The sequence below is a fragment of the Lytechinus pictus genome, chromosome 8 (genome assembly GCF_037042905.1).
Source record: "Lytechinus pictus isolate F3 Inbred chromosome 8, Lp3.0, whole genome shotgun sequence".
In the NCBI taxonomy this organism is placed as follows: Eukaryota; Metazoa; Echinodermata; class Echinoidea; order Temnopleuroida; family Toxopneustidae; genus Lytechinus; species Lytechinus pictus.
This window is the reverse complement of record NC_087252.1, coordinates 18,021-43,968: the sequence shown is the minus strand read 5'-3', so window position 1 is coordinate 43,968 and position 25,948 is coordinate 18,021. Positions and strand designations below refer to the sequence as shown.

Here is a 25,948-nt window from a genome sequence, read left to right as displayed (position 1 = left end):
TACAGTTCAACTTGATTTATTCGGAGCTTACATCTTACAACCGCACGCCACCGCAGCTCCCAGCGAACTGACGTACTTTTCCATACCAAGTATCACAACATAAAAATATCGCCCTCTACGATCAACTATGAAATACATCTTAAACGTATAACTCATTATGCTACAATAGCAAGAAAAGTTTATAATGGTTTTATTCAGATTGGGACCTTACAAGTTACAACAATAACTCTTCACAAACAAATAATAGCACAACATTGTACAAATTCACATCTATTTTAACTTTTATTCAGACTTATAACAAACACAAGAAAGCAGTTCTTTGAGAAACTGGTGAAAGTGATACAAAGAAATTTCAATAAAGGGGGATTTCTTATAATAATAATTTTTTTTTTAAAATATAATTTAACCAAGTAAACTCTGAAAATACTCAAAGCACAGTGAAAGTCAAAGGAAGAAACATACAAGAAATATGAGAAACACTTGACAATTAAAGGACAAGTCCACCCCAACAAAAAAGTTGAGTTGAATAAAAAGAGAAAAATCCAACAAGCATAAGACTGAAAATTTCATCAAACTTGGATGTAAAATAAGTTATGACATTCTAAAGAATTGCTTAATTTCACAAAACAGTTATATGCACATCCTGGTCGGTATGCAAATGAGGAGACTGATGATGTCATCCACTCACTTTCTTATGCATTTTGTTATATGAAATATTCTAATTTTCTCCTCAATGTTGAGTGAAACAACAATTAATTCCTCCCTGAACACATAGAATTAGCATTGTTTAATACTTTATGGTTCAGTCAAGTTGGTCCTTATTGTCAAATTTGTAAAAAATGAAATATTGTATAATTCAAGCAATAAAAAACAAAATAGTGAGTGATGGACATCCTCGACTGACACATTTGCATTTCACTGACTTGTGCATATCACTGTTTTGTGTTATAAACGAAACTGTAAAATGCCATAACTTTCTTATTTTACATCCGATTTTGATGAAATTTTCAGCGTAATGCTAGTTTGATTTTTCTTTGTTTATTCAAATTAACATTTTCCTGGGGTGGACTTGACCTTTAAGAATCATTAACACTAAATTCATGAACTTGCAGCAAATAATTATTTCAATATCCTTTCAAACAGAGGAATATTGTCACCATATCATTGTAGATCAAGATCTGGTATATTTACATAAGCCTAACCTTGTGAAAGTAAGAAATCAATAAAGCAGAGAAATGGTCACACTAAAGAACTCCAACACAGATATTCATATGTGGGACAGTGTATAAGCCTAACCTTGTGAAAGTATGAAACCTATTAAGCAGAGAACTGGTCACATTAAAGTGACTTCACAAAATTAATCTAAGTTGTACGACGCATTATGTTTATCATATTTGAAATTGCTTTCTGATCTCCAAAATATATATCTATATAATTATATCCCAACTCGCGTAAAAAGGTATCAAAGCAAGTGAAAGGGCAAGTGTGCACAAGTTGCACCTTCGCATCACCCAACCGGGTCGCCAGGCGAAGGATGGTACGCCAGATCTTCCGGGTCGGGCAGCGTGTCATGACCTGCTGGTTATCACGCTGTTTCACGTGGACGTACGTACACGTACAAGTCCAGTGAAATCTAACATATTCACATCTGTAGTGAACAAGGGCAGATGACTACGTTGACTCGAACGATCAGACCACTGCGACGCCGCTCTCGTTTACTGCTCCTAAAACTCTCTAGTCATATGTGGGACAGTGTATTATTATTACTTGGAAAACATCTTATTTAAAAATATAAAACACTTGGGTGGTAAATTCCATGAATCCTGGTCAAACTCAATAGGAGATCATTACCAGAACTGGTGGCATGTCTCAGAATTTTCTTACAGGAATATTCTAAGTTGAGAGTAAAATGTCACAAGTGAGTTTACAAAGAGATTGGATCTCAAGAAGAAAAGACTGGTGTTTTGCAATGATGATAATGGTGATGACGAAAATGAAGAAAACTGATAGTTGTGGAGCTATGCCAAAAAAATATGATAACAATGAAAATATACCCAGAGAAGCCGAGCATTAAATGGGTTTCTTCAAAAAGAGCAGTTTAATTGCCTCCATGAAAATGAAACAAAGAATGAGTGATCAAGGCAGCACAAATACATGATTTTTTTTCTAACAATTTAAATGTTTGGATAGAATTTCTAATTTTATTAAGTGGTAAATACTGAAAAGATCTTTTACATGGCAATACACACAAGTCATTAAATAAAAAGCAAATATCATGTCATCTTTTCCATTTGGAAGGTGTTACTCACTTCATTTCTCATGCTAAGAAATTTTATTTCCTGTGCTTCTCTGTTCTAAATTATGTTCATATTATCAATGAAAAATATGAAACTCATGAATATAACTCCCAAATTGCAAACATTTACTAGTACAATTACTCACTGCATATTCTTTGGAGCCTTCAACCAACAAGCTTTGCATTTACTTTTGGCTCCCTCATTTCCACATCTCTCACTTTCTTTCTTTGTCATTATTTTCGAACCAATTACAAGAATACATTCCAGTACTTTTTTTCTATTGTTATATTATGTATACATTTCATATTTTACCATATTTATTCATGCTTATCTATGAAAATTTGTATCGTAAAATATTATTGTTTGTATTGAGTTGTTGATTTTTTTTTTAAATGTGAAATGTTGATGTGAATAAACCATGAACCTTGAAGTTTTCTCTGCCTTTTGTTACAGCAACGTAGCCTATTTAGAAAATATGAAAAAAAATCATTTGTCACAGCAGTCACAATCTCAAACATTAATTGAGCATTTTACTCATGAACTGAATGCATAATGAGTTGTGTGTAGAATTAGAACCCCTTCACACATCATGGGAGAGAAAAAAAAGGAAATCCATTTATTCTTCTTTGGCACTATTAAAGTTCTATAGAAACATCCTCAGTGGTAGACTTTTTGGTCTCAGTTATAACCAACAAGCGATGCAAAAGAGTAAAGAGAAGTGACAGTTGATTTTTAACCCAAGTATACAGGAAGGCGATTGGTGTACCGCAACCATGTATTATGCCAACAAAATGTAAGTAAAACTCACTCCAATGAAAAGTTAATTTGAATAAAGAAAAAACATGCATTTTGCAGAATATGTTCAACACTTCATCAAATTTTGAATGTCATATTGCAAAGTTATGACATAAAGTTGCACTTAATTTCACAGCTACATGTTTATGAAATACGAATGTAGTATGCATAAGAGGGGCTGAAATGGGAATGAGGGAACTAGTGACAAATGAAACATTTCAAATACATGACTTTAATAATGTAAACTATGGTTTGACCTCGAACAAGCACAAATGTCATATTTGTCTAAACCAAGAGCCCTATCTGTTCAAACAGATATTTTATATTCATAAATACAAAATAAATACTGAGAGATCATACATGTATCAACCACTCTCTCTGCACGTATCAACTATGTTATAATAATAATAACGGTATATTTACCCAGCGGGCCCTGTTATTATTACCCGGCTAAGCTAGGCTACCGATTTTAATTTAGGTGCACACAGCTTTTTGAGGAATTATTTCCTGCCGGTATGCATTTACCTCACCTGGGTCGAGTGCAGCACACTGTGGATGAATTCCACGGCGCTCCACTATTGTGTATGTTGTGCATATCACTATTTTGTGAAAGAAAGTGAAACTTCAAAATATCATTGCTTTCATCTCCAATTGTAAATGGATTTACAGTTTTATGCTGCTTTGATTGAAACTGAATTTTCATGAATACCTTGGTGGCACCTACCACCAGAAATTGCTTGGGTGATAAGACTAAAGATAATTTAGGGCAAATCTTGTTTAGATTAACAAATCAATTAACTATCAAGCGATATCCTCCCAATGTCCCATTAACTAAGGGAAATTTACTAAATACACTGTCAAAGGGAAGTTTTTGAAAAAATCTACTCAGTTGTGTAAGGTTGCAGCGTTAATGGTTAATTTCTTGCACCATTATTATACCTGGTGCAGATTCAGGAAAGTTCAAAAAGATATAATCCATCACCTTTTCTTTCTGTAATCAACTTTGTCAAAGTCAAATGGTTGTGTTTGAGAGACAGTATCATCTGTATCCCAAAACTCACTATCAGAGTCAATACTATCATCACTATCATCATAATGGCTGTCTTCATCTGTGAACTCATCAAGATTTCCTCCACCAAGATGGTCTATGTTGAACTGTTCAACCTTGATTTCCTCCAGGAGAATCTTGCTGAAGGCTTCATATTCTTCCAGAGTGATCTTGGCAACCTTCTCTGTAAACCGTCCATCAGAGCTATCAATGATCCTTGACAAGCTTGGGTTCTTTGTGGCAAAGTGCCCTCTATTGTTGGGTGGAGCATACAGACCTAGTCTCTCAAGGATAAGGTGTCTGCAGCGTAGGTGATCAAGGGAGTACTTGAAGATCTTGGCTTGAGTCATCTCGGAGTTGTTCTGGATACCCATCCTGAAGTAGCAATACTGGAAACGAAGTTCTGTAAGAAAAAAAATTGTGTAAACAAAAATTGTGCAGGTTTATTAAAAGAATGTTTTGCTCTCTAATGATAGTTACAATGCCAAAGCCGACTCCAGACTGTCCAAAGCTTTTATGTTACTTCCAATGACATACCATAGGTCAGTTTCAGTTACTGTATAATTGATCAATCTTCCTTTCAAAAACAGGATTATTACCTTTTCTACCATACACATATCTATGCTATAATATTTTTGATGAGAGAAAACTGGAATAAAGGGCAAAGGACTGAAGTTTGGTGTTGATTGATAATCAGGAAGAAGCTACATAATGAAAGGAAAGACAAGGGGGGAGGGGGAAGGGGGGGGGGTATTGGATGCAATACTTTGGATGGTTTTACCATCATATACCAACAATGTGGCCTGATGTAGTAATCAGCAGGAACCGGCACTGGTGGAGGGTAATAGAAATACATGGGCCTGTATTCTGCAGTCGGGTTTAATTTAAACTCTGGTTTAACTATGGAAAGCCAGTTGTTACATAAATCTATAACAGTAGAGGTTCAATGTATCAGCTCATTTGACTCCCAAAACATTAAATGCCTGGGTAGGATATTGACAGTTGTCTTAACCATTAATAAAATAGTAAAGAGCACAATAAACATGAGAAGCATTCACTGTAAACAAAATTTTGAAACTTTTGGCTTCCCATAATTTTAGCACAGAGTTAGACCATGGTCTAAGTTAAACCCGACTTCAGAATACGGGCCATTGACTCTACAAATCTTACCAATACTCTCTAGGTCTTCTTTCAAGATTGCTGGACTGTCTGATAATATGGTCAAGACTTCCGCCCTGGGGAATCTGCACTTCTCCATCAGTAACTTGACCACAGTATTCAACTGGACACTACCCATGGTCAGTACATGTGGCCAATCGGCAATCAACCTTTGCAGTTGCCCTTCCACAAACCCAAACTTCCTGAGCTGCTTGACTCTACTCTGAAGATTCTGAAGCGATGCCTTCCACAATCTTGCGTTTCCATCAAGGGTCTTCAACAACTGCCTATAGTTCAATCCAAGCATATGAAGATAATCAATGTTGCCAAGAAGTCTACCCATCTGCACAGAGAGTATCCTGGGATTAGCTACTAGCATTGCAGATATGCCTCTGCAATCACAATCCATACTAACAAGCTTTTGAACAAGTGGTCTGAGAATCTGCACAGATGTTGAAGGTTCTGATAAATTCAATTCTGATGTGACTTGGCTCATGAAGGTATCCAAATCATCTTCACTTTCTATGAAAGTAATTACTTTGGACTTGACATCAGTGCTACTTGGACTGGGGCTAATGATATCTGAAGAAAAAGGGGCTGCATCATGGAGTTCACACTTTGTATTCCAAACGTTGCAAAATACAGAAGTTTGAAGATTTAATGGAAATGGATAACTCGCCCCTACATCAGGGGAACACACCATCCTCTTCCTTGACAGGAACAGGTTTCCTATCATCTCTGTAGAAGTGCGACCAGAGCATAGTCTTCCCATTGTAGAATGATGGATGTGACTTGATGAAATAGTTTGTTGGTGTCTTGACTTCAATGGAAAGAGGAGATGTCTCTGCAGCTCTCCACAGAACAGAATCTGTCTCAGAAGGACAGGTGAAGCCAAATATCTAGTACCAGCCATGATTGACTTAGGTCTTTACTTCATCCTGAATCAATGAAAGAAACAAAAAGAAAATGGTTATCTCTTAATCACACTGAACTGACACCTAAGGATTAAATGAATCCCATATGATGGCCTTGGATGCTGCGTTCATGTACCTCAATGTGCCTCTCAGTGGTGTCGAGTATTTTGTGCCCTATGTGATTGTACACTCTTTGGGTTGTAATGTATCTTTTGGAAAAGTGACTCTAAATTTCAACATCTCTCACAGTCTCAACTGTATTATGTGATTCAATACAGGACGTGGTAGAGCCGAGTTGCCGACTTAGAAAACTACTAAGCAAAGAACAATTTTTCACTCCTGAAAATTCATTTGATAATAACATACTATAAAGTTTGATGACCTGAAATGTCCTATCTTGATCGTGACCTGAAACTTATGCAGGGACAGATCCAGGATTATCAAAATGGGGAGGGGCATGCCATTTTTGCACAGGAAAAATTTGATGAGCCAAAAAAAAAAAGAAACCCTTGCATATGACTTTGCATAATAGAAAATATTTTTTGCGCCTCTCAAAAGGGAGGGCATGGGCTGGACGTGCCCCTACAGCTACCTAAATTGATCAGGGTCACTTCATTACCCTAAAAGTGTCATGACTAGATCCATTTATTTTAAGTTATGATGACATTTCAAATTTCAAAAGCATAAACTTGGTTGAAATTTCCCCTGGGGTAACATTGGGGGAGAACAAAAAGAAACAAGATGGCGACGTAAACATCGCGCAAGTTTTCCCCGTCTTTTCATAATATTTTTCTTGTTTTTTTTAATGAATTCTTGTTTAAAAATGAAATCAATATCGTAGAAATGTCGGAAATGAAGTTGTATCCCATTTACATGATTTAGGGATGGATCTTTTAGAAGTAGAAATCTTGGGGGCGAAAGTTTTTTTTTGCGGTACACGCACATGAATGGGACACAATCCCTGGCTCCGTGGAGAGTAAGCACACATTATATGATTTTTACAACTGGTATCTAATTTATCATTAAGTTAAGATTCTTAACTTTTTTACTTTTCTTTTAAAAAAAATTGCATAATTGCAGAAAAATTAGCAAAAATAAAATAAGCTAAATTCTAATAAACCAAGCATGGATTTTGATCCAAGACACAGCCAGGCCTCAGGTATTTTTCAGGCAATAATGAATTCCTTATATACTAGACTAGGCCTAATCAAAGTTTAAACTGAATGAAAACAACTGCACACTTGACTGTGCATAGCCACCAACACACTCGACACAGCACAGCCACAGCTCAGCTCAATCTGATTATTGTTGTCCGATTTCCACACTCAGACACGCTTGAATTTCATTTTCACTTCAGAACAGAAGTTCAGTTTCATTCAGCATGTATGGCAAATTGGCAAGTTCCCCAAAGTCTGCACAGTCCTGGTTGTCTGCGCACACGCGTACCTGTGCGATTCTAGTAAAAGAAGATACGCAAAGAACACAGACTTTACACATGCAATACATAGACAGATATTCATTTAAAAAATCTGACTCAGAATGGTGGGAAAATAATGAATTTTGGGCATTTCATGTGATGGCCTCAAAATGCAGCATTTCTCATCAAAATCCCTGAATCGTGTGCAAAGTGAATGGGTGCGCAGACAGGGGGTACCATTTTTTTTCAATCTGAAAATGACCTCCTGCATGTCCTGAGCTTTTTTCCAAGAAAATCCTATAATATATATTTGATTAACCTTGATTTACCTTGATGTTGGGCATAAAGTATAGAAGACTTATTTGCCCCTCTGCATCTTCTTAGAACTTGTCCTCAGTTATAAACGTAACAATTTTACATGCATGTGTGGGTTTGGACGATTTATGAAAATTCTGTGTCTGGGTCGAAACGATTAAACTTGGTTTTCCAGGCCTTCTCTAGATTTGATTTGAATGAATTCATACTGCTGTTTACGACCTCAGAAGGTAAGTCATTCCATAGGTTGATTACTCGTTGCGAGAAATCCCATTGCTTGAGTGTTGAATGTGCTCTTAACTTGATTAGTTTTCTAGAATGGCCTCTTGTCCGAGGTTGAGTGTCAAGTTTGAAGATATTTGTACAGTCCAAATCATCTATGCCCTGAATAATCTTAAACATTTGGATCATATCCGCTCTATTTCTCCTGTAGGATAACCAGGGTTGGTAGAAATTACTTCCAATAAATTTTTATTCTTTATTTTGTAAAATTCTAATATTCACAATTATGATACTAGAAGAAAATCTGATTACTGTGTTTCATGTGGGAAATTATCCTTATCCCAAAGTCAATAATTCATAATGGTCCTGTATTCTGGAACAGCCTCCCTGAAGGAGTGAAGATTAAAAAAGTTCACTATCCCTTAATGTATTCAAATATAAACTTAAAACATTTCTTCTACAAAAAAACTCTAATTTCCTAGAATCCTAGATTAAGTTAATACATGTACCTCAATTACATTTTTTTTTCTAGTCTTTCTCTGCAAAACTCAAACTTTTATTGACAAAATTGGGATTATGTTAAAAGTTTTTAACTTTTTAAATGATCCCCACATCTACATTATACTGTTTCTCTTCTTGTCTGATTTAAGTATTGTTCACATTTTGGTTGGTATTGTAGTATTGATTTACTAGATTTTTACTTGCACAAACAGCACAATGTTTTAAAGGCACCAACAAGTATGCACTGCAGATGAGCACCCAAGATATTTCCTTAGCACTACATCCTGACTTATGGATCCTGCTGAGTATTGTCGTAGAAATACTAGAAGTAGAAGTATTGACTTGTGTAGTGTATGTTTTCTTTATGCATTGAAATATATTGTACTGTATTTTGTAATCATCATCTTTACACTGTATTCTGGATATGGATGTGTTCACTGCTGGACCAATTGGTACAAAGGAGGCTCTAATGAACTTAATAATTTTAGACCCATTTCTATTTTACCGATCTTATCAAAAATCTTAAAAAGAATAGTTTTTAACCAATTGTACAATTACTTTAATTCTCATCATCTCTTGAATGCTTCCCAATCAGGCTTTAGGCCCCTTCATTCAACCATGACAACACTGCTTTCAATCACCGATGATTGGTTTAATGAATTTGATAACGGGAATGTTGTATGTGCTGTAATGCTTGATCTGCGCAAAGCGTTTGATACTGTAAGTCACGAATTGTTAATCGATAAACTATGTCAGTATGGTCTGGATGGAGTGTCAATAAACTGGTTCACGAATTATTTAAAAGGAAGAGGGCAGGTTACAAGAGTCAGTGGCCATATATCTCAAACTCGCCTTATCCTGGGTGGTATTCCCCAGGGGTCAATATTGGGACCCCTACTTTTTATCATATTTGTTAATGATCTACCGTCCATTTTGAAACATTGTAAAGTTAGCTTGTATGCAGATGATACGATGATTTATTGCTCAGGCAAAAGCCCCACTGAAATATGTTTTAAGATTAATGAAGATCTAGAAAACATAAGAAAATGGCTGATTAAAAATAAACTACATTTAAACATCGATAAAACCGAGTACATTGTACTAGGTACCAAACAAAGGCTCTGTAAAATTAAAAATGCTATGTTTCAGATACATATTGATAATGCTCCATTGTGTAAGGTAGATGAATGCAAATATTTAGGTGTTATCCTTGATTCTAATTTAACATGGCAAAACCATATTGATTATGTTCAGAAGAAAGTAAATGGTGGTTTATTCATGTTAAAGTCTATAAAGAACTTCGTCGACGAAAAGGATCTGATCATTGTTTATAATTCCCTGATAATGTCACATTTTAACTATTGCGATGCTGTATGGGGTACCTGCGGGTTGATTAATCAGAAAATTCTTCAAAAGCTACAAAATAGGGCTGCCCAAATAATAAATTGATCTCCATGGTATTCATCTTCCAAAGAGAATTTAAATAAATTAAAATGGGTAACGCTACAAGAAAACAGAAGAGACAACATTGCTATAATTATGTTTAAAATAATGACAGGACAGGCACCGACATATTTAATTGAAAGATTTTCATTTTATAGGCATACATATAATACACGGTCAGGTCCACTAACTTTAAATATCCCCCAAGCAAAAACCGAATCTGGTAAGAAAACTTTTAAGTTCAGGAGGGCTCAATGCTGGAACTCACTACCAATCCAAATGCAACAATCTAATACCACTACCAGTTTCAAAAGGGCATAAGCTAATTCAAGGAAATGAATCACAAAGGGATAGGTTGGTGGGGGAGGGTATGTCTTTTTTTCCCTGTTATACCTGTATGCGTTAAATCAAAGGGATGAGACCTAATGATGACAGGTGTATGAAAGGGTGTGTATCTGTTTGTGTGTAAGGGTGAGTGTGCAGTGTTGTTAGACATAGTTTTTTTTATCAATAATTCAAATTAATCCATTTATAATTATGTATCCGAGTAATATTTCACCCTATAATAATGTTATATTTTCTGTATTATGCATTCATATTGAAGGTATTCTGTATATTACCAATTTGTCATTTGATTACAATTCGTAATTATTTGTATAAATTTACCGTCTTTGTATTATCACCTGGTAATAATTACGATTATTATGTTTTATGTATTATTCATGTATACTAGATTGGGTGCCTTTTAGTTTTACTTTGTACATTTTATTCATGGCACGGCCCCAATGCAAATCAGACTATGTATCTAATCTGTTTGGGTTTTTTACCGTGTGAAAATAGAATTTATCTATCTATCTATCTAATGCAGCGGGTGAGAGAGGGCACGGTGATATTTAGTTGTATCGTATTCGTAGGCACTTGTTCACTGCAACCACCCTGCCTGTGGGGAATCTACAGGTATGACTGTGGCATGCCAATGCTGTACAGAGCACACACTTTCAAAAATCATTAAAATATCACTTTTGTGACCAAAATTACTAATTTCCATACAGTTGCAATTTATTTTTCATTAGTAACTTGGGAATAATTTTTGTATTCACTAGAGCGCTCAAACACTTGAATTTGGGCATATTTTTGTGTACGCCCCCTATTGGTGGAAAGTAATAAAAAAATTTCATTTCTTATCTCTATTTTTAATTAAGAAAAAAATAATTTAAAGAATCAAATTTACTTAAGGGCCAAGTTGTATGACAAATAGGTGTAATGGAAACCGTCAGTGTAAAAAAATCAAGCATTTGTCCCCCCCCCCCCCCAAAAGAAAAAATAAACCAAACATTGCCACCCTTAGGCCTTACTTTGCCACACATGCATGACATGGAGATATACATGTAAGTAACTGAGAACAAGGTTATATCATAACCTTGTTCATTGAATGAGTGTTCGTAGGTAGCTCTTTTCAATCTTTGACTTGAACACCTCTACTCTCTAGTGATGTGCTGTTCACTGTGTCAGGTGGGAGATGGTTCCAAGCCAGAGGGGTACTCACAAAAAAAGATTGTTTTAATTGTTCAGTGTTTGCCCGGGGGGGGCACTCGACCAAAAAAGTGGTAGGGGTGTGCCGCGGGCGAGACAAAAAACGGGGGCCTTGGAGCGGGCTCATTGTAAAAAGGAGGGTCCTCGGAACGAGCTTTGGAACTACAAATGTTTGAGAAAACGGGGGTCCTTGGAACGGGTCGCCTGTGACGGCTGTGTGCGAGTGCGTATGCATCCCTATGGAACGTACATGCAGCTAGCCCGGTGGCACGACTCACGGGCGTGCTAGCGGAGAGGCGATGGTCGGACAGCGAACTGCGGCCGCTTTTCACCAAAATTGCGACCGGAACGGCGTAACGGAAAATATGCGAAGCCCTGGAGCGGATTTTTTTTCTTCTTTTTATCTCGAGAAGAAGAAAATGCTATGCTCTGGAGCGGCTTTCTATGTTCTTTTTCTCAATAAGACAAAAATGCTATGCCTCGGAACGGAAATTTGAGTGTAAAAATGGGGGTCCCCTCCGCGGCACATACCCACTATGCATTATATACTGAGTGCCCCCCCCCCCCCCCCCCCCGGGAGTGTTTGTTGATTGAATAGTGTAACCTTTATTGTGGTTCACTACTTGTCTTTCTAAGAATATTCTGTGCTTGAAAGTTAAATTGTTTTGTTTCTTTTTATGAAGTGTGGAAATAAATTAATGAATGAATCAATCAATCAATACTACTAACTAAACCTATCATGAAATCGTGATAATCCTCATTCACTATCTTTTTTTTATCTGTGCATAAGAATTGAGTGTGTGCCACCACTAGTATAGTATAGCAGCACTGTCACTGACCCTGTCACTGTCACTTGTCAGTACTCACTGTGAGTGTGATGACTGATGTGATGGCGTAAATGTTAGACAGCGTGTTAATCGTCAAATGTTAGAAATTAACGTTAGATACCTTTCATCAATCGTCGCCTGCTGATCAGATCCTCGGCTCTGGAGCTCAAGCTGAACAAAGAATCAATCCGTCTTCAGGGTTTTTCCCCTTTCTAGTCTAGTGCTAGCGGGCAAGCCTGACGACAGTCGCCGGAGCTTCGGGTACGGTATACGGTCCGGCGCGGCCTAGCCTAGCCTGGCCTGGTGCAGCGTAGCCTATTGGGGATCGTACAAGCGAACGTGGCGAACTGCACGTGTCGATCATTCACGTCGCGTCTGCAAGGCTTAAAGGCGTCTGATACATCAAGACTATTCAACGTTAATTACATATATTCTTTATCTCAAAATTTTCTTTTTAATCGTCATGATGTAGCTTTTTTAAAAATAATTATATTATTTTACAGAATTTTATATTTTTGAATATGAATTTTCTAGAAGATAAAAAATATAGGAATGAAAAAAAGAAGAAAAAAAAACTTACTGACTGATCCTTTCGTAGTCGCCCTCTTTCATCTGCACACTTGTTCCTTGCGAAAATGGTACGAACACACCGTTAATAAAATGACATTTATGCAGTACAAGAATAATATTAACGAAAATATAATTTACCTAGTGAATGTATAGAGTGATAACAGTGCATAAGAGAGTTTATTTTTAGTAATAAGTGTTGTAAGACCACGCAAACCATGTGTTTTTGACAAGTAATTTGTTCCTTTGCGACGCGTGCGCGGCTGGGGCAGCTGGCCTGGCTGTACTACTGTAGTTGGCAATTGCCATAGCATGCTGCGTGCCCATACCGTCTGTAGACGTACTCGGCTACACGACAATCGCACTGTCTCTGCATGTAGCTGTACTATGGCCTGGGGGTCGGGTGTCCGGACAGTACACTTTATATTTTTGAAGCCTTCTATTTTGTCTTTGGATTGAACTAAAAATATGAATTCAATAGTTGTACTTGTAATCATCTTCTGTTTTGTTCTCTATGATATTTCCTAACAGTATGATGGTGGGCCCTAAGTCTGCGCACCTAACAATTTGAGTTAAGATTTAACATGAGTTTCTTCTTATTTCACAAAATCTTTTGGATAATAATGTTCCTTATATTATTGAGAGTAAGTATACCAAATTTCTCATTAAAAAATGAAAGAAAATAAGGGATTTTCTTGAAAAAACCTCGGGCAGTCATTTTCAGATTGAAAAAAAAAATACTACCCCATGTCTGCGCCCTCATTCACTTTGCACACGATTCAGGGATTTTGATGAGAAAGGCTGTATTTTGAGGCCGTCACATGAAATGCCCTGAATTCATAATTTTTTCACCATTTTGAGTCGGATTTTTTTATGAATACCTGTCTATGTATTGCATGTGTAAAGTTCGTGCTCGTTGCGTATCTTCTTTTACTAAAATCGCGCAGATACGCGGGTGCGCAGACTTGGGAGACCGCGCAGACATGGGGGAACTGACCATACTAAGTCTAAAAATTGATGAAACTTCACTTTAAAATTTTTCCAAATGACTTTCTAAAAATGTAAAATTGATCATCATGATCCAGACACACAACAACTGGGTATACTTTATGCTGGCAGCTGTCTGTTTCGAGGAGTTTTTAAACATTTTAACTTTTTTTCTTATTTCTCCTTGTTTTCAGACTGCGCGCGATCGTGCAGCATTTAGGGGGTTAATGTACACATGCGTGACTAAATAATTTTCCAAACACCCCCTAAAAGAGTTTTTCTCTGTGCAGACTGTGTGCAAAATGTAACCCCCTAAACAAGTTTTTCGGAGGCTTTATTTACACATTTTGGCCCCTCAACAATTCGCCAGAATATGACCTGGGGAAAGAGCTTGGAAAAAAAATACCCTAAATACGTTTGATCCAGCATCAGCGATTGACCAGTCTTTCAAAACCACCCCCTTTTTTTTGTTGGAAAATCAGTGTTTTTTTATACCCTTGGCCTTAATGAGTGCACGCGCAGCCAGCGTCAAAAACTGAAAAACACCCCTTGAACATGTTTTTTGGTCACACATGTGTACAGCAATATATTGACTGCCCCCCTCCCCGGAGGAGTTCCTGCTTTTTAAAGACATTTGGGTTTTTGTTTTCATGGGAAGTAGATTGTTAAAATTGTAACAAAGAACCAGAAATAATAGTACTAGAGAATTCCTGGAGGCAAGCAAACTTTAGGAAGTAAAGAAATCCTTTGGCCAAGCTGTACAGTATGAGCATCTAAATTATGTCAAATTCCCATGAAAACTGTTGCTAAATTACCTTATTGAGAGACACATCCACGCTAACTTATCTATTTCATTTCAGCCTCCTAAGAAGGATTCAAAGCAGTCGTCCAAGTCCTCTAAGCCAGCTGCCAAGTCTAGCAGCGGTGGCAAGGCAAAGAAGAAGGTAAAGGAACTATGTTTATATTCTAATGGTGAAACAGACTCCAGTCTCAAGACGGACAAAATCTATTAATAATGTAATTTCTATTGGCATACCGTTTGTCAGTTCGGAGTCAATTTTCTGTGTAGTGTTTAAAGGAGAATGAAACTCTTGGAGCAAGTTAGCTTTTGTAAAAGCAGAAAAATCAAAGAATAAGATCAACAAAAGTTTGAGTAAAATAGGACTAGCAATAGAAGAGTTATGAGCATTTGAATGTCGAGATCACTAATGCTATGGAGATCCTCCCATTGGCAATGCGACCAAGATCTATGATTTCACAGATGAACAACTCTCCCCTTTTGGACACTGAAAATATACCCCAAAACATCTCTTTTTGCTCATTCTAATCATATGACAAACGATTCATCAATGATATAATGTTGTGAAACCTCTGTACTTGTCCTTTCATAAAGACAACACCTCACCTTGTGATAGACTCTATAAAAGTGAGAATATAAGTGAAATAAGTACTAAAGTAATGAGGGAGTAGTACGTGTGTGACATCACAGATCTTGGTAGAATTGCCAATGGGAGGATCTACATGGCATTAGTGATCTCAATATTCAAATGCTCATAACTTTCTTATTATTCATTCAATCTTCCTCAAACTTTCAACAATATGTTTCTTAGATTTTTCTCTTTGATATGGATTCAGCTGGTTTCAAGGGTTTCATTCTCCTTTAAGCATTACAGTTCAAATATTTAATACTTGGATATTTTATACTTTTTTGCCATGCTGCAGTGAAAATAATTATCAGAAATTCTTTTGGGAGAGGGGCGAGGGGGATCTTTTGACTCTTGAACTGGAGTATTCATAGGAATAGCGGCTGTATGTTTGGTTTACTTTTTTTTAGTTATATATTTTCAAGTCAGGTTTCATGGATCCAATATCTACCGTAAGTAACGGTGTATTAACCGCACCTTTTTCTCGGCGGGATATAAGCAAAAGTCAGGGGTGCGGTTTATCCACGGTGACGGGTCTGAACCCGCCCGCGTAACCCCTCCCGAACATGTAAGACGTCTGCCAGTTCACAGCACATCGAGTGGCCGGGCGTAGCCGCCCAGGACAATGTCGTTTAGAGGGGTATGAGCCGCGGGTAATGGGAAGCGATTATTACGATCTTAATCAAATATTGTCCATAACAAACGCACCCACCTTCATGACACTAATTTCGACTTTATTCTCGATTCATAGCAGCGAAGTTCCCTGGCTAAGTTCAAAGAGACGCCAAGCATTCTCGGTAATAATTTGTCACAGCTAGCTGACCGAGAGCCGATAGCTTGCGTTGTATTGTGGTTATAGTGCGACTTAAGCTGGCGCTATTCATTTTAACCCCTCTCCATAAGCACTGAACTAGAAATACGTATTTCTAGTTCAGTGCTCCAAAGTCCCGTTTCGCGCCAGCTTATTTTTTCTTTCCTGTTTGCTTTTCATAAGATACCATGTACACCGTGCACCACGCACGAGATAGACGGCACAAAGCCGTAAAACAACTGGAAAAAATGCAAATTTCTTTGTTTCTTGAACCTTCCTGTAATCCCGTATCCAAAATTCATGCTAAGACATCGAATGCTAGACAAATTCTGAAAGTGATTGTGAGGTTGTGATGCAAGAAATGTGATCACAATTTGATAAGATGTACTGGTAAGTGGTACCGTATCGTAGTTTGCAATGTACAAGAACGGCAGTGCTGTGTGTGTGTACACTGTGACTGTGAGGTGAGTGAGTGTGTAAGTGGCCAATATTGTCGGGACCTTTCTTTCTTGCTAACATTTGTAGATGAATTGATCAAGAACAGCAGATTTCCACATATCGGTAATCTCTTTGAACACTTTGAAATCTTTAACTTAGTTTTTGTTTCTTCGTACCTCAAATATGCATGTAAATGTGAGAAGGATTTTTTTTTTTTTTTTTTTTTTAGTCCATAGTTGGGGGTGCGGTTAATACACGGGTGCGGTTTATAGTCCGTTACTTACGGTATTCATTGAAGTTTCAATGTCAAAATACTTCAGTATGATTTTTTCTCTCTGCCTTTGAAAAATATTACTAGTATTCACATTCATTGTCTTTAAATCCTTCTAATCTTGTACCAAGTTTCAGTTTAAAGAAATCATTGGCCTATGCTTGTGTGGAGCAGACCCTATGGAATTCACATATGAAATCCACACAGTTTGAAAATCTAGACATCAGTAACCACTTTCAGGGATAACCTGAAAACATTTACTGTATAACAGTGCATTTTGACAGACAACCATTAATGTATTCATTGTTAAAGTTCAAGTCTACCCGAGAAAAATGTTGATTTTAATTAGTTGAGAAAAATCAAACAAGCATAACGCTGAAAATTTCATCAAAATCGGATGTCAAATAAGAAAGTTACAACAACTTTTAATTTTATTTATTTTTCGCCAAACAGTTATGTGCACAACTCAGTGACATGCAAATGAGAGAGTCTGTAATGTCCCTCACTATTCATTTTGTTTTTTATCGTTCAAATTAGACAATATTTCATTTTTTACACATTGGACAATAAGGACCAACTTGACTGAACCATATAATGTTTAAAAAATCGTAATACCACATGGTCCCGAGGGAGAAATAAAAGTCTGTTTCACAGGACAACTGGGGGAAAAATATTGGAGTATTTAATGTTTCATGTAATAAAATACAAAAGAAATAGTGAGTGAATGATGTCATCAGTCCCCTCATTTGCATACCAATCAGGATGTGAATATAACTGTTTTGTGAAATTAAATGAAGGTTAAAATATAACTTCCTTATTTTATATTGATTTTGATGAAATTTTCAGTGTTATGCTTGTTGGATTTTTCTCTTTTTATTCAAATCAACTTTTTGTTAGGGTGGACTTGTCCCTTAAAGTCTCAGCCTGTAATGTATTTATTTTTATGTCTGTAATTTGTCTGAAGTGTCTCAAGGCTCGAGCATCTAATTAAGTTGGAAATGAGCTATATATCCAATGTTACTATTATTATTGTTATCATTTGTTTCTATGATGGAGTAGAAGTGGTCTAAGGGAAAGGTCCGTGACAAGCTCAACAATCTTGTTATGTTTGACAAGGCTACCTATGACAAGCTCTACAAGGAAGTACCAACCTACAAACTCATCACACCATCAGTGGTTTCTGAGCGTCTCAAGATCCGTGGTTCCCTTGCCAGATTTGCCCTTGAGGAACTCCTCAGGAAAGGTGAGTTTAAAGCTTTTTAAGGGAAAGTTTCCCCTGAAAACAGAAAAAAAGAGCCAAATATTGGTGAAGGTTTAAAGAAAATTCATTAATGAATAATATGACTTTTAAAAGTCTTGATTCTTTGATGTCACAGATGAGAAGTTCCTCGAGTCGATATTTGGTGTGATATGGTATAAAAATGCAATTTTCTCAATAATTTTAGAATTATTTTGATTGTGTGGTTGACAAACATAGACACATTATATCCTACTCCAGGGCTCCACACTAACCCATTTTTTCTACTGGTCCAACCTATTCATGTCGGACCAGTAGATACCCAGTTTTTCAAATTTTTACTGGTCCAAACCTAAAATCTACTGGTCCCAAAAAATAAAGAAAACATTAAAAAAAGGCGCAAGTTTATTTTTCTAGCCTTTCGTTCCCCCCCCCCCAAATAAAATGAAGGAATGAAGGACAAAAAGAAAGCAAGACAGAAACGAAGAAAGAAAGAAAGAAGAAAAGAATAAAAGAAAGGAAGGAAGGAAGAAAAAAAAAGGTAAAGAAAGGATAGATGTGAAGGAAGGAAAAAAAGAAAGAACTAAAGGGTTGGAAGAAGGAAGAAATAAAAAACAACAAGAAAGGGTAAATAAATGATGGATGGAAGGAAGAAAGAAACAAAGAAAGTAACAAAGAATGAAGGAAAGAAAAGGGTAAAAAGAAGGAAAGAAAGGTATGAGAGAAGAGATGAATATAGGATGGATGGACTCAATAATTAAAGAAAGAAAAATATCTAAAAGAAAGAAAGGAAGGAAGGAAGGAAGGAAGGAAGGAAGAAAGAAAGAAAGAAAGAAAGAAAGAAAGAAAGAAAGAAAGAAAGAAAGAAAGAAAGAAAGAAAGAAAGAAAGAAAGAAAGAAAGAAAGAAAGAAAGAAAGAAAGAAAGAAAGAAAGAAAGAAAGAAAGAAAGAAAGAAAGGAAGGAAGGAAGGAAGGAAGGAAGGAAGAAAGAAAGAAAGAAGGAGAAAAAAGAAATAGAGAAAAATATTTTAAAAAGGAAAGAAAGAACAAATTAAAGAAAAAAGGGAAATTGAAAAAGAAAGACAGTAACAAAAAAATTGAAAGAAAAGAGGGAAGAAACAAAGAAAGATGGAAAAGAAAGAAGGAAAAGAAAGAAGGAAAGAAAGATAGGAAGAAAACAGAGGAAGAAAGCTAAAACTATCATCAAATAATTTATCAGTTTCGTTTTGGCTCAATTAAAATAGCTACGAAAGAAAGTCAGAAACCAAGTGTATCAACACACACATAAATGCATATGTGGGGCTATTATGTATTCAGAAGATATCACCCGAAACCCGATCTGTTTGAACCAAAACAGAAGTGAAAATTTCTCCTTTTACTGCTTACAAATGACAGAGTTACTCCAATTTTTAGGAAATATGGACTTATAAGAGCCTTTCATGAGTATGAACCGTGAATTTTTACAGTTCTGTGAGAGATTTCTGCCAGAGTTTAGCCAAGCTTCGTTCGCGCAGCCAGTAGAGAATTTACCACGTGGGTTGTGTGGCTGGCTACATGTACACTGTATGCTACTCTAGTGTGTGTATTCTGTGTGTGAATGACAGAATTTAACGGGGGGAAATAGTTTGCAGTGAATTTGACAATTTCTGGAAAAGTTATTGGCCCAACAGTGGATTTTATTAGTGGTCATGTCGGACCCTTAAATCTTGCTATTTTTGGAAAAATTACTGGCCCTAAAATGATATTTTTTACTGGTCATGTCGGACCAGTAAATCTTCCTATTTCTGAAAATCTACTGGCCCGACAGCGATTTTTACCGGTCTGGGACCGTCGGACCGCCGCTAGTGTCGAGCCCTGCCTACTTCCTTCAAGAAAAAAACATTTTATTCATCATGTCCAATTAAACACTGAATATAGGGATCATTTAACTTTGTGAGCAGCTGATTTAAAAAATTCTCAAACTGAGACGAGACATGTGTATGAGTGCCTGTATTTGTCCTCAAAAACCCTGAAACAGACTTCAATATAGGATGAAAAACTGTAATTTAGATACAAGTAACAATTTATTAGCTTGATTTTGAGAACCGTCTAGTAGACAGGCTCAGCTTATGACCAGTTTTCTCCAATTCAAAAAGTCCGTTGGCTATGTTGACTGCCTTCTGCTGTGTGTATCTCCTATACACACGCTATTAGCTGCACTGTACATTCAGTGTATACCTTGTACACACTGTATGTAGGTCATGCTGTGTTCATCTAGAGTTAATGTGTTGTGTTGCACAGATTCGCTCTATACACATACAGTGCGTCCCAAAAAAAACTATACACTTTTGAAATGGCTGCCAAATAAAAAATATATCACTTTGGGGGAAAACACTTACATACATGTACATGGAAGCCAATAAAGTCAACTTTGAAATGACACCAAAAAGTTGGAAAACTTTTCATGCTTGAGCGAGCACTGCCCACTAAAACAAAGGGTATGAAAATTAGGGTGGGCAGGAATTAGCCTTCCAATTTCTTTCAGTTTTTGAGATGCGAGTCCCTTGGAACTTGCAAAGTTGAGGATGTTTTGATAAATCAATGATCAAGCATTATCAATTTAGGTTTTTAGAGCAAATTTTAAGAATTATTAAATTGAAATTTAATGTATGAGTGAACATGAAATACAATTTTTCACTTTTTAAGTGGATCTCAGTAATGTGTTCATGGAAGTCAGAATAGGGATAGGACTTAGGTGGGGGAAGTAGGTTGACGGGATATGGGTCAACAGAACACTTAACCCCCCCCCCTCTCTCTCTCTACCCCTTTCACCCCTCCTGAGAGACTAGCCTTTGCTAGGGTGAGCAGGAATTAGCCTTAATTCCTTTTTTTTTTTTAGGTGAGTCCTTTGGAACTTGCAAAGTTAAGGGTGTTATGCTAAATTACTGATAAATGGAGATCCGTTTTGGTTTCTTAAGCAAATTTCACGAGTTACTAAATTGAAATGTAATGCATGAGTAAACAGGAATTGTAATTTTAGTGTAGCATTTTTCGTTTATTATGTGGATCTTAGCAAGTGTGCTTGTGAGAGTCAGAGTAATGTGATGGTACCTGTTACATGCAAGGGGATGAGATAGGGTAAGACTGGGTTAAAGGGGCATTCTTCTTTGTGTTCTTTTACAAATTACATGTCATGTACTCACCCCGCCCTCCACCCCTTTCTTTCTCTTGGTTGGTATTTAAAACTTAAAATGCCAAGTGACTGATGGTTGATGGGTCTTTCTTTTCCATCGAATGATTTATTAAGAACTTGACTAATTATGATAATTTATGAAATCATTTATTGAAAAAGCTGAATGTTTGATTGATAATTTATTGAAAAAGGTGAATATTTGATTGATGACATTGATTGAGTTTATTTACTAACAGATTGTTGATTGAATGATTGATAGATAAAAGTTGATGATCTAATTTTCAGAATTTATTATCAAATTGACAGTCCGCTTTGCACTTAATGCGTACATGTAATAGCAATCAGTCTCAATCTCAACAGGAGGGGGGAGGGACGGACATGTAGGAGGGAGGCTAAACGTTCTGTTGACCCTTTTCCCATCAGCTTACTTCACACACTGAAGTCATTTCTTACCCCTATTCTCCTGACTCCAATGAACACACTGCTGAGACCCACATTGTAAGTTAAAATGCTTCACTAAAGATTGCAATTCATGCTCACTCATGCATGGAATTTCAATTTGATAATTCATGAAATTTGCTCTAACAATTTAAATTGATAATGAATGACCATCAATTCATCAGAACACCCTCAAGTTTGCAAGTTCCAAGGGACTCGCCTCTCAAAAACTGAAAGAAACCGAAAGGCTAATTCCTGCCCACCCTAATTTTCATACCCTTTGTTTAAGCGGGTAGTGCTCACTCAAGCATTAATAGTTTTCCAACATTTTGGTGTCATTTGAAAGATGACTTTATCGGCTTTCCATATGTATAAGTCTTTCCCCCCAAAGTGATATACTTTTTATTTGGCAGCCATTTCAAAAGTGTATAGTTTTTTTTGGGACGCACTGTAGTCATTGAAACCAACTCCCAATTATTTTGAAACTTTGGTTTACATCTCCAATGTTTTAAATTGATCCTGTAGATATAATACTTTGAAACTTTTTGGATGGTATTTTTACACTATAAGCCTAATGTTTAGCCCATTTTCAAGAACCAAAATGATAATTTTTTCAATCAGAACAAAGTGAAATGATCACTTTAAAGTAGTACATGTACAGTATGGTATACAGGAGAGCTGTTTGCATATTATGCAACAAATTGAATAAATTACAAATTAAAAACTTTCTTATTCAGTGGTGGATTTTCACCAATACATTTTTTTTTTTTACCGACTTTTCTATTCCAACTGATCATAAGATTGAATTTCCTCTATATTTTGTGTATTATGAAACCAAGGATAACTATCAAATGTGATGTTGCTCAACCATAGAATAATGATGGCCCTAAATGAATCCAGTGCAAACGGCCATGCGTTTTGAGTTGGGCCCATTTCCGTTACAATTCAAATTTTCCTCCAAAATCGCACCGTTTCAAACAATTGCATTTTTTTCTTATGTTTGACATCCTATACCCATAAAAGTATACATATTCTGAAAGGAAATTGTCTGAGGAATTCAAAAATGCAATCAGAAAAGGCATAGGGTAATGTCATAAAAAGATAAAGGTCAAAACATGTGGAAAATTGTGAAAAAATATACTTCCCATAAATCTGAGAATCAGATAAACTTAACACTCTATAGGAAAATATCATGCATATTTCAACTCTTTAGAGTGAGACCTTTCCAATGATATATAACTTGTTAGGGATAACTCTTCCAAAATAACTTGGCGCGATCATCTTTTAAGACAAAATTTCACATCACAATTTTTTCGTGTAAATATGTTAAAATGCTTGATTTCCCCCCAAAACATTATGTAGTCTTGCCTTTAGTTGCATAAATACACTTGCAAACACTAACCAGTATATTATAATATATTTACTAGGGTTATTATGAATAAAAAATTATTTCATTTGACTCAAATCGTGGGATTTGTCATCTCTCGGCTCAAAGACCGGTGGACCAAAGGTTGACAACTGAGAGTCAGGTTTAACATAAATATAGGAAAATGTGAATGCACAATGAAAACTTCGCATAACTGCTTTAGCTTATTTAAAATTAGTGTGAACAAAACAACTAACATGTATTGTTATGAATAAATCCATACACCTGGCAAATATACTTTGATTACCGGGTATGTTATTTTATAGTGTTATATTTTAAATATATCCTCTTGCTAAACATTCTGCAGGACATGGTCTCTTGGTACTGGGTTGAATGTCAATGCACAAAACACATTCTATGGGTACAATTGCCTCTGTTTAGTGTAACCTTTGAACCAGTTTCGTTCTCAAGTAGTGTTTTGTTAATTTGGAAAAATATTCTCTGAACACTTTTGTGCCAGCCAAATATTTGTCATCTACTGATTCATAGATGCAGTGTGATGTAACATTTAGAAAAGAAAGTAAATAGCATCAGGGCTTTATTGCTACAAAGTAGTACAAACAAGTTTTCAGCAATTAAAATTGCATAAAAGGCAGCTGATAAAAGGTGTACTGGCTATCTGTTATGTTACCAGAATAATATGAAGATTCAGACACATCAAAGTCATCACTGTCAGTCTACACTGTCAAAGTTGAAACCATGAGGTCATAATTAACAATAGATTGATTTATCTCTGAAGTCTTTAATTAGTTTGTGCTTTTCCTTTTGAAACTTTTGCCGCTTCTAAATTTTATTGAAGGTGTAACCCACAACTATATTTTATCTCTCATTTTATATACATCAGACAGCCACAATTTCAATCGTGTTAATTTCATGATTTACATTAATTATATTAATTAGCTTAATTAGGTATCCTTTAAACTTAGAAGTTCAAATTTGACCCACATTTGATTGAAGAATAAGCCAGTGAGCCCCAAAACTATTACATATTTAGGTACTGTGATGTTACACATTTAGTTTCTTAATGAAATACAAATTTATGCTCCCCTCGTCATGCTCCCCTCGTCTACCACCATGCAAAAATGGCAAATTGATGTTACATAATTGCTAAGTACTGGTAAATGAAGTAATCTCAAGTATTTCTTTTTCTTTCAAGTAATTGGTATAAAGATTCCCTTTGATGTGATACCAAATATACCCATGTAGCACAGTCATATATTTCAAGTTTTATACCATTAATCATTTCTGTGCTTGTGCAAATTTAACGATACCACCTATTTGCGGGCCCAACATATAACGCATGGCCAAACAAGAATAACAAAGCAATGGGGCAAATCTTTGTGTATCCAGGGGGCCGTTTCATAAAGATGTTTGTAAGATTGACTGGTGATCCTTTCTTACATGCTAAACCATCGCCAATTTATTTTACCATTTACCGCAAGGAAGGATAATTAGTCGTTCTTAAAGTCGCTCTTAACTTACGAACAGCTTTATGAAACTGCACCCAGAATGCACAACATAGTTGTGTGTGTGTTGAATACAATTGAATAGGCAATATTCATTTCTTTCATGTGGATTTCTGACCAGTATTGGCAAGCGGGGAAACTAATCAACCAGAAGTAACATAGGGAAAACGTTCCATAAATTGGGAACTATAAGGTTTACAGGGGTAAAACACTTTCAAAGTTTGATTCAGTGAATTGCCAACAAAGCTCTGCATAACAAATTTGAGTGGATGTGATTGCTGTTCTAGCTCTTAGGCAAGTAGCTATCAGAAAGGGCCTGATTTAAATTTTGAAAGGGCCCCAATTTTAGTGCTTGTCACAGGCACTAAAACTGTAAAAAAAAAAATACATTTTCATTAAAAATCCCCAACATATTTTGTTTTAGCTTTCATTAGCATTGTGATATAATTTTGACATGCCTCTATTTCTCACTTTAAAGCTAAATGACAGTAGTTGCAGTAAAATACTGATTTCCTGAGAAAGTCTGTAAAACCAAGGTTGAGTACTATAATACTATTACTATATCATCGTGGATCTAGATCTGGTACAGTTACATAAACTGAACTTAGTGAAATAATAAAATCTAAGCTGAAATACGATCACACTGAAGATCGCCAACACAGATAGGCACACGTGGGACAGTGTATTAGTATTGCTGGAATAAAGACCCGACGGAAGTGACCAATTCCGCGCTCATTTTGCTTATTTCTCAGCAATTACACAATTTCTTCCAGAATCCTTTGGCACATATTTTTTATTCATACAAACAGACACTTGGGTGGTCATTATATTAGATTCTGTAAAAAGTCATTTTGAGATCGTTACCAGAACTGGAATTTACCTTTAAGGATTAATGTTTTTGCAAATCTCTACAAATCTCAATTACTGTAAATCAAATTTCACGTGAGCTTAACCTTATCTTTTTTCTCTCCAACTTCTTTCTCTTCTCCACCCTTCTCTTCACCATTCTCCCCCCCCTTCTCTCCTCCTCCCCCCTCTCATCTACAGGTTTGATCAAGCAAGTTGTGAAACACAGCTCCCAGCTTATCTACACCCGAAACCCCAAGGGTCAGGAGGCTTAGGTTATTGACCTCTCATGTCAAAGGTCACAGAAATGCAAGATCTGTTTCTGCTCGTGTACAAAGTGTTGCTATGATATGTCTCTAGTGATGTAAAATAAAGATCCGTACAGAGAACATCAA

General features: G+C 36.3%; 2 protein-coding genes across 3 annotated transcripts; one reads left to right on the top strand and one right to left on the bottom strand.

Annotated features, from left to right (window-relative positions):
- Positions 1 to 13,325, bottom strand: LOC129267304 (transcription termination factor 4, mitochondrial-like). 2 transcript variants are annotated; one of them, XM_064103290.1, is made up of 3 exons: positions 12,592 to 13,322; positions 5,311 to 6,236; positions 1 to 4,543 (listed from the first exon to the last, which is right to left on the bottom strand). In XM_064103290.1, the coding sequence occupies exons 2-3, from the start codon at positions 6,209 to 6,211 to the stop codon at positions 4,071 to 4,073; spliced, it is 1,374 nt and encodes a 457-aa protein (XP_063959360.1). In that variant the 5' UTR covers positions 6,212 to 6,236; positions 12,592 to 13,322; the 3' UTR covers positions 1 to 4,070. The 2 variants fall into 2 exon arrangements, with proteins under 2 accessions (XP_063959360.1, XP_063959361.1); XM_064103291.1 differs by having other exon boundaries at positions 2,071 to 4,543; positions 13,051 to 13,325.
- LOC129266385 (small ribosomal subunit protein eS25-like) lies at positions 13,065 to 25,948 on the top strand. Its single transcript, XM_064103292.1, has 4 exons — positions 13,065 to 13,108; positions 14,885 to 14,968; positions 18,028 to 18,211; positions 25,755 to 25,948. Exons 1-4 carry the CDS (start codon positions 13,106 to 13,108, stop codon positions 25,826 to 25,828), a joined length of 345 nt encoding a protein of 114 aa, XP_063959362.1. The 5' UTR covers positions 13,065 to 13,105; the 3' UTR covers positions 25,829 to 25,948.